Source organism: Microsporum canis, genomic scaffold (assembly GCF_000151145.1).
Source record: "Microsporum canis CBS 113480 supercont1.2 genomic scaffold, whole genome shotgun sequence".
Lineage (NCBI taxonomy): Eukaryota > Fungi > Ascomycota > Eurotiomycetes > Onygenales > Arthrodermataceae > Microsporum > Microsporum canis.
In genome coordinates, this window is record NW_003299168.1 from 3293864 (window position 1) to 3308667 (window position 14804).

The 14804-nt window shown below is 49.8% G+C and overlaps 6 protein-coding genes across 6 annotated transcripts; all 6 read left to right on the forward strand.

Moving 5' to 3' along the window:
• Nucleotides 1-364: 364 nt before the first annotated feature.
• On the forward strand, nucleotides 365-2281 carry MCYG_02690 (long-chain specific acyl-CoA dehydrogenaser; the record flags this gene model as incomplete). The annotated part of the gene is made up of 4 exons (XM_002849710.1): nucleotides 365-479; nucleotides 619-896; nucleotides 968-1709; nucleotides 1788-2281. 4 exons carry the CDS (start codon nucleotides 365-367, stop codon nucleotides 2279-2281), a joined length of 1629 nt encoding a protein of 542 aa, XP_002849756.1.
• Nucleotides 2282-3067: 786 nt separating this feature from the next.
• On the forward strand, nucleotides 3068-6552 carry MCYG_02691 (transcription elongation factor spt5; the record flags this gene model as incomplete). Its single annotated transcript, XM_002849711.1, has 5 exons — nucleotides 3068-3409; nucleotides 3503-4971; nucleotides 5028-5606; nucleotides 5671-5858; nucleotides 5924-6552. 5 exons carry the CDS (start codon nucleotides 3068-3070, stop codon nucleotides 6550-6552), a joined length of 3207 nt encoding a protein of 1068 aa, XP_002849757.1.
• A 487-nt stretch (nucleotides 6553-7039) lies between these two features.
• Nucleotides 7040-7788, forward strand: MCYG_02692 (nuclear movement protein nudC; the record flags this gene model as incomplete). Its single annotated transcript, XM_002849712.1, has 3 exons — nucleotides 7040-7282; nucleotides 7353-7674; nucleotides 7757-7788. 3 exons carry the CDS (start codon nucleotides 7040-7042, stop codon nucleotides 7786-7788), a joined length of 597 nt encoding a protein of 198 aa, XP_002849758.1.
• A 350-nt stretch (nucleotides 7789-8138) lies between these two features.
• On the forward strand, nucleotides 8139-9767 carry MCYG_02693 (protein kinase domain-containing protein; the record flags this gene model as incomplete). The annotated part of the gene is made up of 2 exons (XM_002849713.1): nucleotides 8139-8904; nucleotides 9061-9767. The coding sequence occupies 2 exons, from the start codon at nucleotides 8139-8141 to the stop codon at nucleotides 9765-9767; spliced, it is 1473 nt and encodes a 490-aa protein (XP_002849759.1).
• A 277-nt stretch (nucleotides 9768-10044) lies between these two features.
• Nucleotides 10045-12564, forward strand: MCYG_02694 (transmembrane protein 16K; the record flags this gene model as incomplete). Its single annotated transcript, XM_002849714.1, has 4 exons — nucleotides 10045-10141; nucleotides 10286-10376; nucleotides 10445-11174; nucleotides 11245-12564. 4 exons carry the CDS (start codon nucleotides 10045-10047, stop codon nucleotides 12562-12564), a joined length of 2238 nt encoding a protein of 745 aa, XP_002849760.1.
• An 868-nt stretch (nucleotides 12565-13432) lies between these two features.
• Nucleotides 13433-14549, forward strand: MCYG_02695 (conserved hypothetical protein; the record flags this gene model as incomplete). The annotated part of the gene is made up of 3 exons (XM_002849715.1): nucleotides 13433-13520; nucleotides 13589-13947; nucleotides 14007-14549. 3 exons carry the CDS (start codon nucleotides 13433-13435, stop codon nucleotides 14547-14549), a joined length of 990 nt encoding a protein of 329 aa, XP_002849761.1.
• Nucleotides 14550-14804: the final 255 nt, after the last annotated feature.

Below are 14804 nucleotides of genomic sequence, written 5' to 3' on the forward strand. Positions count from 1 at the left end.
CCTACTACTGCAAGAGAAGAAGGGGAAGAGTGGCTAAAACGTCATAGATAGATTAACTGTTTGCATGTGACAAAAAAAGTGCTTCTGACAGCTTCGTCTCTCCTTTTTCTATCTTATGACGAGAAAGCCCGTTTGCCGCCCGGAGCTGGCTTGTGATTCTACCTAGGCATCTTCCTTCGTCTTCGTCCCCAGTTTTTCCCCCAGATATTCTTTTCTTCTGTACGGAGTGAGCTGCTTTGGTTGCCTTTGTTATACATAGCCTTTGATTCGGCCGTATATACTCGCCTATATATAGTATAGTCCTGGTATTCCTTCCCTTTACCAGCTCTCCTGTTCCTCCATCAGCGGCCTCAGCACCATCATCATGTCTGGCGTGTACTCCAAAGACGACGTTGCGTCGCATAACAAGGGGAACGACGTATGGATTGTCATCGATGAAGATGTCTATGATGTGTCCAAGTTTCTGGACGACCATCCAGGTTGGTTATCCGTAGCTATGATACATAAAGAGAAGCCTGGCTGACATCTGCTTTCTTCCAATCTAGGCGGCAAGAAGAGTATGCTTGTTCTCTATCCGTTCCCGGGTGATTTTATGTTATATTAACGTTTCTGCGTTAGTCCTACAACGTATGGGGGGAAAGGATGCCTCAAAGCAGTTCTGGAAATACCATAACGTCGGCGTGTTGAAGAAGTACCAGGGGAAGCTGAAGATTGGCTCTCTGGATACCAAAAAGGCCGCTCCAGCGCCAACTCCAGCTCCAGCAGCGCCAGCACCACCGACGAAGAAGGAGGCTTCAAAGACACAAGCAGAACAATCCTCGCCTGCCCCTGCGGTAGAGGCCCTGGATCCGTATGGCGAATTGATCCCATTTTCCGACCCATCATGGTATCACGGAGTGAGTTCTCCTTATCAAGGGTGCCTATGTTTGTTAGACGGAAGAGATGGAAAGCTAACCAGCCTCTTTAGTACTACTCTCATTTCTACAACGAGTCACATGCTGCACTCCGTGATGAAGTTCGACAGTGGGTAGAGACCGAGATTGAGCCTTACTGCCACGAATGGGATGAGGCAAAGTCCGTACCGGAGAGCATTTACAAGCAGATGGGTGACAGAGGCTATCTTGCTGGTTTACTGGGCCTATCATACAACAAGGATTTGGTTCAGAACCATGTGAAGAGCGTACCTCCTGAGAAATGGGATCTCTTCCATGAGTTGATCGTCACCGATGAGCTCTCTCGTGCCGGAAGTGGAGGTGTTGTCTGGAACCTCATCGGTGGGTTTGGAATCGGATGCCCACCTCTTGTCAAGTACGGATCCAAGGAGCTGGTGAAGCGCATTCTCCCCGGTATCCTCGCAGGCGACAAGCGTATCTGTCTTGCTATCACCGAGCCTGGTGCCGGAAGCGATGTCTCTAACTTGAGCTGCGAAGCTAAGCTTACCCCAGACGGAAAGCACTATATCGTCAACGGTGAGAAGAAATGGATCACGAACGGCATTATGAGTGACTACTTCACCACTGCCGTGCGAACAGGAGAACCCGGAATGGGAGGCGTCAGTGTTCTCCTCATCGAGCGCTCGATGGGAGGTGTCAGCACTCGCAAGATGGACTGTCAGGGCGTCTGGAGTAGCGGTACCACCTATGTCACCTTCGAGGACGTCAAGGTTCCGGTTGGTAACCTGATCGGAAAGGAGAACAAGGGATTCAAAGGTGTGTGCTTTTGGTACCTAACTGGCTTTGATAGCATTACCCGTCAAGGAAGAGTATGAGCTAACGTTCCGACATCAGTTATCATGACCAACTTCAACCATGAACGTATGGGTATAATCATTCAATGTCTACGTTTCTCTCGTGTCTGCTACGAGGAATCCGTCAAGTACGCCCATAAGCGCCGCACTTTTGGCAAGCGTCTCATAGACCATCCGGTCATCCGCATGAAGCTCGCACACATGGCACGTCAGATCGAAGCAAGTTTCAACTGGCTCGAGAACCTCGTCTTCCAGTGTCAGCACATGGACGAAGACACGGCTGCCTTGCGCCTGGGCGGAGCTATTGCCAGTCTCAAGGCCCAATCTACCACCACATTCGAGTTCTGTGCTCGTGAAGCCAGTCAGATCTTCGGAGGCTTGAGTTACTCTCGTGGTGGACAAGGTGGCAAGGTTGAAAGACTCTACCGTGATGTCCGAGCCTATGCTATCCCTGGAGGCAGCGAGGAGATCATGCTTGATTTGAGTATGAGACAGTCCTTGAAGGTACACGAGATCTTTGGAATGAAGCTATAATAGGATACAGCTGTCCTGCCATCCATCTAGCCCCAATACTCATCCGTTTCATCTTCTTCCAAGGTATATACCATGTATGAATTCTTGTCTTTATATCACCGTTGGATTTTCATTTCTTGATTCCCATATAACTGCGCGGATCACCTGTATCTTTTACCCTGGGTTACTTAGAATTCAAAAAAAAACAATTCACACAATATCGACATCTTTAGCTATATAATCGCTACTTCTTGTATCTTTTTCCTTTCTTTATATTCTTCTATTGATTAAAAATAAGAACAAAAAAGAAAGGCTGGAGAACACATGTGTCACGTGATAATCCCTTACTTTCCGGCGTTTCCAAACTTCTTCAAAGCAGCTTTTGAAGACGAAGAAGAAGAAAAGAACAAAAGAAGAGACCCAGCTTTTGCGCAAACAGACGCCTCGACAAGTAAGCTCACGATTTACTCTTTATTACTTAATCAAGTCTTTTCCTGCTCTTGTTCTAACTCTCTGGGATCACCCGCTGGCTGAAAGTGAGCTCTCTTCACGTCTTCGGATAGCTTTCTCACCAAGATCTCGACAACCCGAGCATAAAGCCCACGATCAAAACCGCACACAGCCTACTTTTTCTACTTACTATTATCCGAAAGTTTGAGCGCCGGACTCATATTCTTCAACAGGGCGCTCCTATACCTCCCACAGCCCAAGTAGCGAGACGTCTCTCCTTATCGCCAGACAGTGCTATAGCTTCACTGTTGGAGAGATCCAAGCGAACTGCGCAGAAAAACTTATACAATAGCAAATATGTCACATCCAGGAAATGAACAAGACTTTGGTTCGGAAGACGAAGAAGATTTCAACCCTGCGCCGGTTGACGATTCCGAGCCAGAAGGTGACGATGAGCAGCAAGATAGTCGCAGCGCCGGAAAGCGCTTAGACCCCGATGACGGGCAAGAGGTCGGTAAAAATGAAAAAGAGGGAGTGAAAAGGACGAGCGACGATGGGAATCGTGATTTAGATACTAATGAACGGCAGCAGGCAAGAGGTGATGATGAAGCCGGTGACGAAGACGAGGACGGCGATCCCGAAGGAGATGACGAGGACGAAGAAGAAGAGGAGGAAGAGGAAGAAGAGGAAGCGGTTACCGTACGTGGCTCTGCTTATTTTTTCTTCCTTCCGGAAGAAAAGGTTTTGTGGCATTTGTGGCCATGCTAACAAGCTTAATTTTTATATCTACAGGGTCGCCCTCGAAAGCGCAGAAGACATGGGCTCAATGCTTTCATTGAAGAGGAAGCAGAGGTTGATGATGAGGACGAGGCTGAAGATGAAGAAGAGGAAATGGAAAGCGGTTTCGTTCACCATGACGATGAGGTCGTCTTACCGGCTGGCGCAGAAACGGACGATAGGCGCCATCGTGAGCTTGACCGAAAGCGAGATATGGATGCGACTATGGACGCGGAACAGCAGGCACAGGCCCTCAAAGAGCGGTATGGCCGAAACCGCGCTGCCGGTGATGACCTTGTCGTCATTCCTAAAAGGCTCCTCCTACCTAGCGTTGATGACCCTAGTATATGGGGTGTCAAGTGTCGGCCAGGCAAAGAAAGGGAAATTGTGTTCAGCATTATTAAACGAATGGAAGAGCGCCCACCTGGTTCCAGAAACCCCATTAAGATCATATCTGCTTTTGAACGTGGCGGAACAATGGCTGGCTACATTTACGTAGAGGCCCGGAAGCAAGCGGATATTATTGATGCCCTGGACGGAATGTCTAACATCTACGTCAGGTCAAAGTTAACCTTAATCTCAGTCAAAGAGATGCCTGATCTACTTCGCGTTAAAAAGTCAGAGGAGCTCACCCCCGGCGGTTGGGTCCGTATCAAACGTGGAAGATATCAGGGTGACTTAGCACAGCTTGAAGAGGTCGAGACAAATGGCCTCAACGTCACTGTCAGACTTGTCCCTCGTTTAGAATACGGTCTTAATGAAGACAGCAATGCGCCAGCTGTTGACCCTAAGCGCAAGCGGGTTGGAGCAAGCAGCGCAATCGCCCGACCTCCTCAGCGCTTGTTTAGCGAAGCAGAAGCGAAAAAGAGACACTCCAAGTATCTTTCTGCGACGTCCAGCTTAGGCGGCAAGTCCTGGTCCTATCTTGGAGATACCTATGTCGACGGCTTCCTTATTAAAAACATGAAGGTTCAACACCTAATCACTAAGAATGTTAACCCTCAACTTGATGAAGTTACGAAATTTGCCCGTGGTGCAGATGACGGAACATCGAACCTCGACCTTGCTTCTTTGGCTGCTACCATTAAGAATACGACCGAAGAGGACGCTTATTTGGTTGGAGATACGGTCGAAGTCTTTACTGGTGAACAGCGCGGTGTTGTGGGCCAAACTGTGTCAACCCGCGGCGACATCGTTACCATAAAGGTTTTGGAGGGAGAACTTCGAGGCCAGCATATTGACGTTCCCACCAAAGGCCTCCGAAAGAGATTTAGTGAAGGTGACCATGTCAAAGTCATCGGTGGCAGCAAATATCGCGATGAGTTGGGTATGGTTGTCCGGATCAAGGATGACCGTGTTACTATCCTTACAGATATGACCATGCAAGAAATTACCGTCTTTAGCAAGGATTTGAGAGAAGCAGATGATATTGGCGTTGACGGAAAATTGGGTCAATATGACGTCCACGACTTGGTTCAAATTGAGTAGGTCCTTCTATCTTTCGCATTGCTATCTATATACTAATTAGGAAAAATTACAGCCAAACAACTGTTGGATGCGTCGTAAAACTTGACAGAGAGTCAATGCGGGTCATAGACCAGAACGGGTCAACCCAGATTGTGCTCCCCTCGCAGATTTTGGGCAAGATTGAACAACGACGACATGCAGTCACTACCGATCGAAATGGTTCCGAAATCAAGTGTGGAGATACCGTGAAAGAGGTGACTGGAGAGCAAAGGTCTGGTACTATTCTGCATATTCACAGAGCGTTTCTCTTCTGCACCAGCAAGGTCGTTGGAGATAATGCCGGTATAATGGTCACAAGGGCGATAAACGTTACCACTGTAGCAACCAGCGGTTCAAAATTGAGCAGATCCGCCCCAGATCTATCCAAGATGAACCCTGCTCTACAGAAGAACGGGATGAACGGTTCGGGCATGCCGCCGCCTCGAACATTCGGTAGGGACAGGCTTGTTGGGAAGACAGTTCATATTCGAAAGGGTCCATATAAGGGACTTCTTGGTATTGTCAAAGATACAACTGATGTCATTGCCCGAGTTGAGTTGCACTCGGTTTCAAAGGTCGTCCCTGTTGAGAAGGAGAATCTTGCTGTCAAAGAGTATGTCTTTCTCATCCTTCCCTGCCTATATTTCTATGCTTGGGTAACTAACATCTATACGTAGCCCCATTACTGGACAGCCGGTGGATATCAACCGGTTTGGCGGTGGAAGAGGTGGTGCCCCCAGAGTTCCCCAATCTATGGCGACAGGGAGAGCCGGCCCCCAAGATGCTGCTTGGCAGGGTGGTCGAACTCCAATTGCCATGGGCGATTCGTCTCGGACACCTGCCTGGCGGGCGTCATCTTCTAGAAGTAAGTAGCTTGAGCTAGTATTTCTTGACGGACGATTATAACATTGACTGACTTACTCCATTTAGCTCCTGCTTGGAATGCCGGTACTGGATCCCGCACTCCAGCATGGAAGGCAGAGGGCGCTCGTACCGCCAATCCTTATGATGGGAACAGAACCTCGTATGGCGGATTTGGTGGACGCACTCCCGCCTGGACATCTGGAACAAAAACTCCGCACGACTCTGGATCCGGATTTTCAGGGAACTCTTCCAACTCAGGCTTTGATGCATTCATGGCAGGCTCTCGAACTCCAGGCCATCCAAACGCAATGTCAGCTAACAGCGGCTCACGCACTCCCGCATGGGGCCACTCAGGAAGCTCTAGTTCTCATCTTAACGCTAATACCGGCAGAGCGTTTGATGCTCCTACTCCTGGTGGTGACTACGCAGCTCCGTCTCCTGCACCATACGGAAGTGCTCCTACCCCTGGTGCATCTGCTGCAACTCCTCGTGCATGGCCTGATAATGCGCCTACCCCTGGTGCTTCGACCTTTGCTGGAAAACGTATGGACGGTGATGCATATGATGCTCCAACACCCGCTGGTGACCATCGACCGTATGACGCACCCACACCAGCAATAGGGATGGGCTTCCCTGCTACCCCTGGTGCCACGGACGACGCACCTCGGTATGCAGAAGGCACTCCAAGTCCATGATGAAAACTCTTCCTTATACCCATGGCGTCTGCCTATAACAAATATTTCTATATCCGCTCCCGGCTTCGTGCTTACTCGATCATTTCTCGGTACATGGGTTTTATTCTACAGCCTGGTGGAAATTGGCGCTGGGATAGTTAATCTCTATCTTTTAAAATGATGTTTCCGATCTATATCCTCTCGCTTTTTGTGTGTTTTTTTATGCAAAATGATGGAAAGATATCAGAAGATGAAGAAGAAAAGTCATTCAAGCAACAAGGTGAAGCAGGAGTTTTTACTTGTATTAATAGCTTAGTATTTTCTTGTTAATAGATTCCTTCACACCAAAGTTCAGCCATCGACTTTGCTTACATAAACTTGCGACTGAGAAGCCCCGCGAGCTATCAAAAGCTCCCCACAATACGCAGAGAAGAGAAGAACGAAGAAAGGAATCTACACAATTCAGCATTTAAAAGAACAGCATCTTGGTCATAGTATTGAAGCAATAATGTCCTCGCATCCAGACACAGAGACTGAGCCCTCCCGGGCAGAACGAGAACGCCTCGACCGCGAGCACAAGGAAAAGGAAGCAAAAGAGCAAGCTACCCTGCCGTATAAATGGACACAAACTATCGCCGAAGCTGAAGTCACTATCCCAGTGCCAGCTGAAATACGCGGAAGGGATCTAGACGTCGTGTTGACCAAGACAAAGATCAGGGTTGCGTTAAAGGGCAAGGAGCCTCTTATTGATGTATATATTATCCTTGCATGCTCTGCTCCTATAATGTGAATATAATGCCTGCTAACATGTGGCCATATAGGGCTCATTCCCTCACCCAATCCACGTTGATGAGTCCTCATGGACGCTCGAGTCTGTATCTAACCCACCCGGAAAAGAAGTGTCGGTCCACCTAGACAAAGTGAATAAGATGGAATGGTGGCCTCACATCGTCACGACTGCCCCGAAGATTGATGTCAGCAAAATCACTCCAGAGAACTCGAAGCTGAGCGATCTAGACGGTGAAACTCGAAGCATGGTGGAAAAAATGATGTATGACCAGCAGCAGAAGGAGATGGGGAAGCCATCGAGCGATGAGCAGAAAAAAGCAGAGATGCTAAAGAAGTTCCAGGAACAGCATCCGGGTAAGTTATCTCGATGTCCTTTATGTTCTTTTTCTACTTAATTTTGTCTTGTCAAAGACTCACGGCTGATAACCTATTATAGAGATGGACTTTTCCAAGGCAACGATGGGTTAAAACAGACCTAAAAGACGGTAGAAGGGGCGTTGGTACGTAAAATATGGCTCCCTTTGTCTTGCATGGGGATAAAGTAGCTCTATTCATGGCGTTACCATGTTATTTCAAGCATAGCATACTGGCGTGAATATTAATATCAATTGTGTATACTTGATAGCCTTGGGAAAACGGTTACAAATTTTTAGCTGAATTGCAATAGAAACTCAACACCAAACTAAAATTGATTAAACGAACCGTCCGCTTGGTTAGGCTAAGGAGGTACTGGAGGCACCACTCCACTAGCACAGTGAATGATGAGGGTAGACTGTACCTATACCAAGGGTTGTATATGTATAGTGGTTTTAATGGGAATGGCGGAGCTCCAGCGATTAACCAATTTAGTTAATCCGGCCCGAGATACTGTCAGCCCTACCTTGGAAATTAGAAGAAAAAAATCAACATCTCCATGCATGCCGAGTTTCCCGTCTCTAATGAAGTATTTGAAGATTCTTAGCCAGAATGGTACAGTCTTTGCCTCCTGTATTTGCGGCTTTCCTAAGGTAGGATTGACCTCTACTGGGCTGACTAAGAAAAACCGACGCCCGACCTGGCAACTTTCGTCCTTCTCGTCTACTATGGGTGAAAGCCAAATAATGCATGTCAAGCCTAAGCGCGAATTTGAATATATTTCCGGTGTGGAATGTTTGGAACACTATCGGCCAGGGGGCTACCATCCAGTCAAACTTGGAGATTCACTATGCAAAGGAAGATACACGATTCTTCACAAACTCGGCTATGGAGCTACATCGACAATATGGTTAGCTGCCGATAGAGATGCGGAGCAACTGGTAGCTCTCAAAATAAAAACCGCAGAATCAGCACATAACTCTACAGAGATTAATCTCCTCTCTAAGCTTGCAGGTGAGACATTTGTGCAACGGCTGCTGGATGTCTTTAGCCTGGCAGGTCCGAATGGTACTCATCAGTGCCTGGTGCTGGAGGCAGCACAGTGCAGCATCCATATTGCGAAAGAATTATCTGGCCATCAGCTTCTAAACCTTTCCATAGCTCGATCAATCATCGCTGGATTGATATTAGGAGTGCAGCGCTTACATTCTATTGGAATTGTTCATGGCGGTCAGTTGTATTCCAAGATATGAAGCTTAGAGCTCAAGTGATTCATATTTAATAATGGAATATTATATATAGACCTGCATATCGGGAATTTCTTGCTCCGCATGCCTGAGGATATCCGGCGCATAACTAACCCCGTTAGTCTCTACGCAAGAATAGGGGAGCCCGTTCAAATGCCTCCAGTAAGACTCGACGGTGGTCCTATTTCTCCTGGAACGCCACCTCTGGTTATTTGGGACGCGGCCATGGATCTTCCATCAGACGCAATCACGACAAAGCATCTTCCGGTAATGATCGCTGATTTTGGAGAATCTCTCGAACCAGCTATCACGAAGCGACTTCATGCACATACCCTCCCGGCCCTCTGTCCTCCAGAGTCATTCTTTACAAAAGTAGATTCAGACCTTGACAGTATCTCTTTCGCCAGCGACATCTGGACGTTGGCTTGCTCAATATGGGAAATCCTAGGGGATAGCCCTCCATTTCTTCCATGGGGCAAAGCACGAGATGAAATACTTCTTCAGCACGTCAAGATAGTGGGTAAACTGCCAGAGGCTTGGTGGGCTAGCTGGGAAACTAAAGATCAGTGCTTGGACGAAACAGAACAAGGGCTATTTCTTGTGAAGGAGAAACGTCTTCTTAAAGACTGGGGAACCAGGGAGTCTCTCGAAAGACGGTACAACTGGTGCATTTCAGAACCAAGAAAGACGATGGGATTGAAGGGAGATGACCTTCAGGATGACAGTGAAAAACACGCCTTTTTGGATTTAATGCAGATGATGCTTGTTCATGAGCCGTCTAAACGGTCAACTATCGATGACGTTGTAAATTCGGACTGGGTGCAGAAATGGGTATTGCCTGATTGATACCCGCATCATCGATGGCATCAAATATGAAAACTCGGGGTTAATATAAAAATCACTACTTCTACGTACCTTTGGGCTGTTCGATGTCTTCGGTGAGTTCCTGATTATATAAGCCAACCCCACGAATGACGTCAGTAGGTCGGCTTATATAAACACAAAAACAACATCAAAACAATCGTCGTTTTTTCCCTTGCTTCTCGCTTCTTTGGCTTTTTTTCGGTTCTTATGAACTGCATTGCAACTCGTTCAGCATTGGTTTCACCTTTCCTTCATCATCATGGCAGAGGGCGTGGGAGCGAAACATGTACCAGGCCACAGTTTGGCGAAGAACTTTGGCGTTGAGTATGTGATCCTCTACTCCTTCGAGGACAAGGGTGAGCTCCCTCTCCCCCTAACGTTTCTACTATCCCCTGCATTTGAGTATTAGGCTGAATCCTGCTGGCGGCTCTGTTGCTCGTGTGTAGATGCCAATAGGTCGCTCCAAAAGCTGCTTCGGTCATTGCATAATGTTGGATTAGAAACGGCAGTTCGCCCCGCCAAGGGCCGCAGTCTTGTCGTCCTCGTCAAGCCCAGGGAAGATAAGTTGGAAATTATGGCACATAGATCAAGGTATGGGCTATGAGCGCTTTGTTTGGCACTTTGTTTGGCGGTTGATGGGTGTGGCTTACCGTGTGTAGAGTCAAGGACTGGCTGTATGGCGTGCGTACATCACAACCCACCAAAGATACCCGCGATACCCAAGGCTCCCCCTGGACGGAAGCAGAGCGCCTTCGCACAATATATGAAATGATTACACTCCCTCGTGCCGACGGTGGAGCAGACATCACTCCAGGATATGGTGAGTGGAAGAATGTCAAGTCGATATTCCCACTCCACGACCACGACGTGAACCGTGAATGGATCAAGACCTGGAGTCGAAAGACGATTCTTGACGATAACGACCTCGAGCAAATACGAGTTAAGCTGGGAGAGAAAATTGCCTTCTATTTCACCTTTTTGCAGACGTATTTCCGCTTTCTCATGGGTCCTGCGGCGCTTGGCCTGTTTTGTTGGGTTTTTCTCGGTCATTTTTCCATATTTTATGCTGTACTGAACTCGTTGTTCTGCCTGGTGTTTGTGGAGTTATGGAAGCGGCAGGAGGTTGATCTCCGGTTGAGGTGGCAGGTGAAGGGTGTTTCCGAAATCAAAGCTAGGAGAAAGGAGTACAAGCATGACAAGGAGATCGTTGATCCGATCACGGGGGAGATGGTATACGTATTCCCAGCCAATAAGCGCCTGGTGAGACAGCTGCTATTGATTCCGTTTACGATGGCGGTGGTGGTAGCACTGGGGACTCTGATTGCGACATGCTTTGCTATCGAGGTCTTCATCAACGAGATCTACTCTGGGCCCTTCAGAACATACCTGGTTTGTCTTGCTCCAAATGCATCTTCTTTCTTTATAGCACCAAGGGCTGACCAGTGGATCTATTGTCCAGGCATTTGTACCTACGATCATCCTGTCTCTGTGTGTGCCGACAATCAGCGCCATCCTCACCAAGGTCGCGACTCGCATGACGGAGTATGAGAACTATGAGACGCAGGACAGCCACGACATTGCGTTGACGCGGAAAGTGTTTGTGCTCAACTTTGTTACTTCGTATCTGCCCATCTTCCTGACGGCGTTTGTCTACGTTCCCTTTGCCCCGACAATCGTGCCGTACCTGGACGTGTTCCATCTTGCTGTCAAGCCGTTCCAACCGGACGAGAAGGCGGCAGCGGCATCTACCGCGGTGGAGAGTAAGGAGTTCCGCATCAACAGGTCCCGTCTGCGGAACCAGGTCATCTACTTTACGGTGACGGCCCAGATTGTGAACTTTGCACTGGAGACGGTGGTGCCGTACGTGAAGCGTAAGTTCTTCCGCAAGTACCAGGAGATGTCGGAGGGAAGGAAGAGCAAGGACAACGGGTCAACGCCGGGTCTGAAGGCAGCCCATGACCTGCTGCAGGACGTGCCGGAAGAGGCAGAGTTCCTGAAGCGCGTGCGAGACGAGTCCGAGCTGGACGACTACGACGTGACGGACGACCTGCGGGAGATGTGCGTGCAGTTTGGCTACCTGGCGCTCTTCTCGCCGGTGTGGTCTCTCGTCCCCGTCTCGTTCCTGGTCAACAACTGGATCGAGCTGCGGTCTGACTTTTTCAAGATCTGCATCGAGCACAAGCGGCCGACGCCGTTCCGCGCAGACTCGATCGGCCCCTGGCTGGACTCACTTGGCTTCCTCGCGTGGCTGGGCAGCCTGACGAGCGCGGCCCTGGTCTACATGTTCTCGTCGACGGCCGGCGGCGAGGCTCCCCCCCACGCCGACATCAAGGGCTGGCTGCTGCTGCTGACCATCTTCTTCTCCGAGCACATCTACCTGCTGGTCAGCCTGGCGGTGCGGGTGGCCATGTCGAAGGTGGAGACGCCCGACACCCGCCGCGACCGTGCCGAACGCTACCTGATGCGCAAGGCCCATCTGGACTGGGCCGGCGGAGTCCAGCGGGGAGAGGAGACGCAGGGCCGGGGCGACAGGCAGGCAGACGGCCGCACGGGGGACGACGAAGAGGCCTACGGGGACGACTACGCGGACGCAGAGATCGGGCAGATCACGCGTGCATCGCTGGAGGAAGACGCACGGAAGTTCAGCATGCCGGATGCCACGCCGGCGGAGCTCTTCTGGGCGCGCCAGCGAGGGTGGAGGGAGTCTGCCAGGGTCGGGGCTGCCATTATTCAGGCTGATGCAGACGGCGGTCCGTCTCCCGACAAGAAGACCCAGTAGATCTATCTCTCTCTATCCATCTCCATCATCTCTATCTATCCATCTCCATCATCTCTATCTATATCCATCATCTATATCTATCTCCATCATCTCTATCTCTATATCTATCTCTATATCCATCTATATCCATCTATATCCATCTATATATATCTACTTGGCAACCTGCATGTCCTTACGTAATGCCATGACGTAACCACTGACTAATATCATGTGTCAGCATCATGTGACATCCACTCGCTTATTAATACTGCCCCCTCTGCCCGCCTTTTTTCCCTTTTCTTCTCACTTTTTTTTATCTTTCTTACTCATCACGAAAAAAAAAAGGCCAGACAAAAAGAGAGCGAAAAGGAAAAAAAAAAAAAAAAAGCTGACTACGATCTGACTACACAAAAAAGAAAAACAACAGCTTCCCTTATATAGATCTAAAAAGCTACAGAGCAACAAGAAGAAGAAGAAGAAGAAGAAGCAGCTCGCAATGTCCGCCATGCAGCAGCAGCAGCAACACCAGCAGCAAGGACAGCAGCAGCCGCTCGCGCCGGCGCCCCATCCTGGCATGCAACAAGACCCCAGCAAGTCGCATCAGACACAGCAGTCCGTCCAGGTAAGCTCCATCTATATACGTTTGTCTCTTAGAGACCATGCGCGACCACATATATATGCACATAACATGTGTATATACAATTATATGTACGGGTGTATTCACTTGGAGAGAGTCACTTGTTGGTGACTGGGAGCTAGAGTGCGCTTGCCGGCGTATATATCTTAGCTGCGCCCTGTCGGGTGTCTCTGCCCTCTCTTCTGCCACCACGCCCAGCAACCGTACTCTTTACTGTTGAATCGCGTTCTCCTCTCTCTCTATCGTCTAGCTATGGAAGACTCTGCTGACCAGAAGGAATCCGGACGCGCTTTGCGGCCCGTCTTTCCTCTTCTTCACCTACAGGACCATGCAGAACAAGGTAGGCAAGGAGAACACAAGAAGAAGAAGAAGAAGAAGAAGAGACATGCTGACTTGTGCCTGTCTCAGTTCTACGCGAGCAGCTGCTTGCCGCCCACCTACAGTCGGCAGCTCACCCTGCTCCGCCGCCTCCCCGTCCGCAGCCAGGCGTCGCGGCACACCTCCAGGCCGCGGCGGCTGCTGCTGGTGCCGGCGGCCAGAGAGACCACATCAACATAGATCCCGCCATATCGGGCCTCGCGGGCGCCCAGCAGGTGCATACCACGGCCGGCATGCTCGCGCAGCCACCGCAGGCCCAGGTCCAGGTCGGCCAGCAGGACATGTCCGGTGCCGGCGGTTCCATGGACGAAGGCGGTGAGTCGCGCAAGGTCTACGGCAAACGCGAGCTGTCTTCCTCTAAACGCGCGGCGCAGAACCGTGCTGCTCAGGTGTGTTGCCGTTTATTTATTTTATCAAGTTCGTGTTGTTAACACGCGTTGTTGTTTAGCGCGCCTTCCGCCAGCGTAAAGAAGGATATATCCGCAAACTCGAAGAACAGGTCAAGGAATACGAGATGCTGCTCGAGAACTACAAGGCCATCCAGGCTGAAAACTACCAGCTGCGCGAGTACATCATCAGCCTGCAGTCACGGCTCATCGACTCGCAGAACGAGGTCCCGGAGCTGCCCAGTAACATCGACCTCAGCCAGCCTCGTCCGGAGCCCGCCATGATCGCCTCTGGCGGCCAGCAGCAAGGCCAGCAACAGGGTCAGCAACAGGGCCAGCAAGGCCAGCAGCAGCAGCAGCAGCAGCAGGGCAACCAGCAGAGCGGCGGAGCGGGTGGCCAGCCCTCAGGCCAGCATGTCCCCCCCGGATCACAGTCAGAGCTCAACGCCCTCAACCGTATCGCCGTTGCTGGTCTGGGTATGAGGAAACATCAGCACGAAGAGGCAGCCTTCTTGGGACAGAGCGGCAACTTCTCCAAACGCACCAGACAGGACGGACAGGACGACTCCCAGACTGGAGAGCAATCCAAATCAGATCAGATCTAAGCATCACCTTCTCTCTCACACACTATTTCTCTATCTTTTCTCTGCCTTTTCTCTATCTTTTCTCTGCCTTTTCTCTCTATTGCCACGTCGGTGTTCGAAGGAGACGGATTCGGTTTTTTTTTTTCGTCCTGTTATATGCCTCGTATGATTCTGCTTCTTCTTTCCTTCTACACGGCTAGGTTATCTGCGTATTTGTTTCGTCTGGCTTCTGACGAGCTGATATACTGCTACTACTGCTGCTGCTGCTGCTGCATT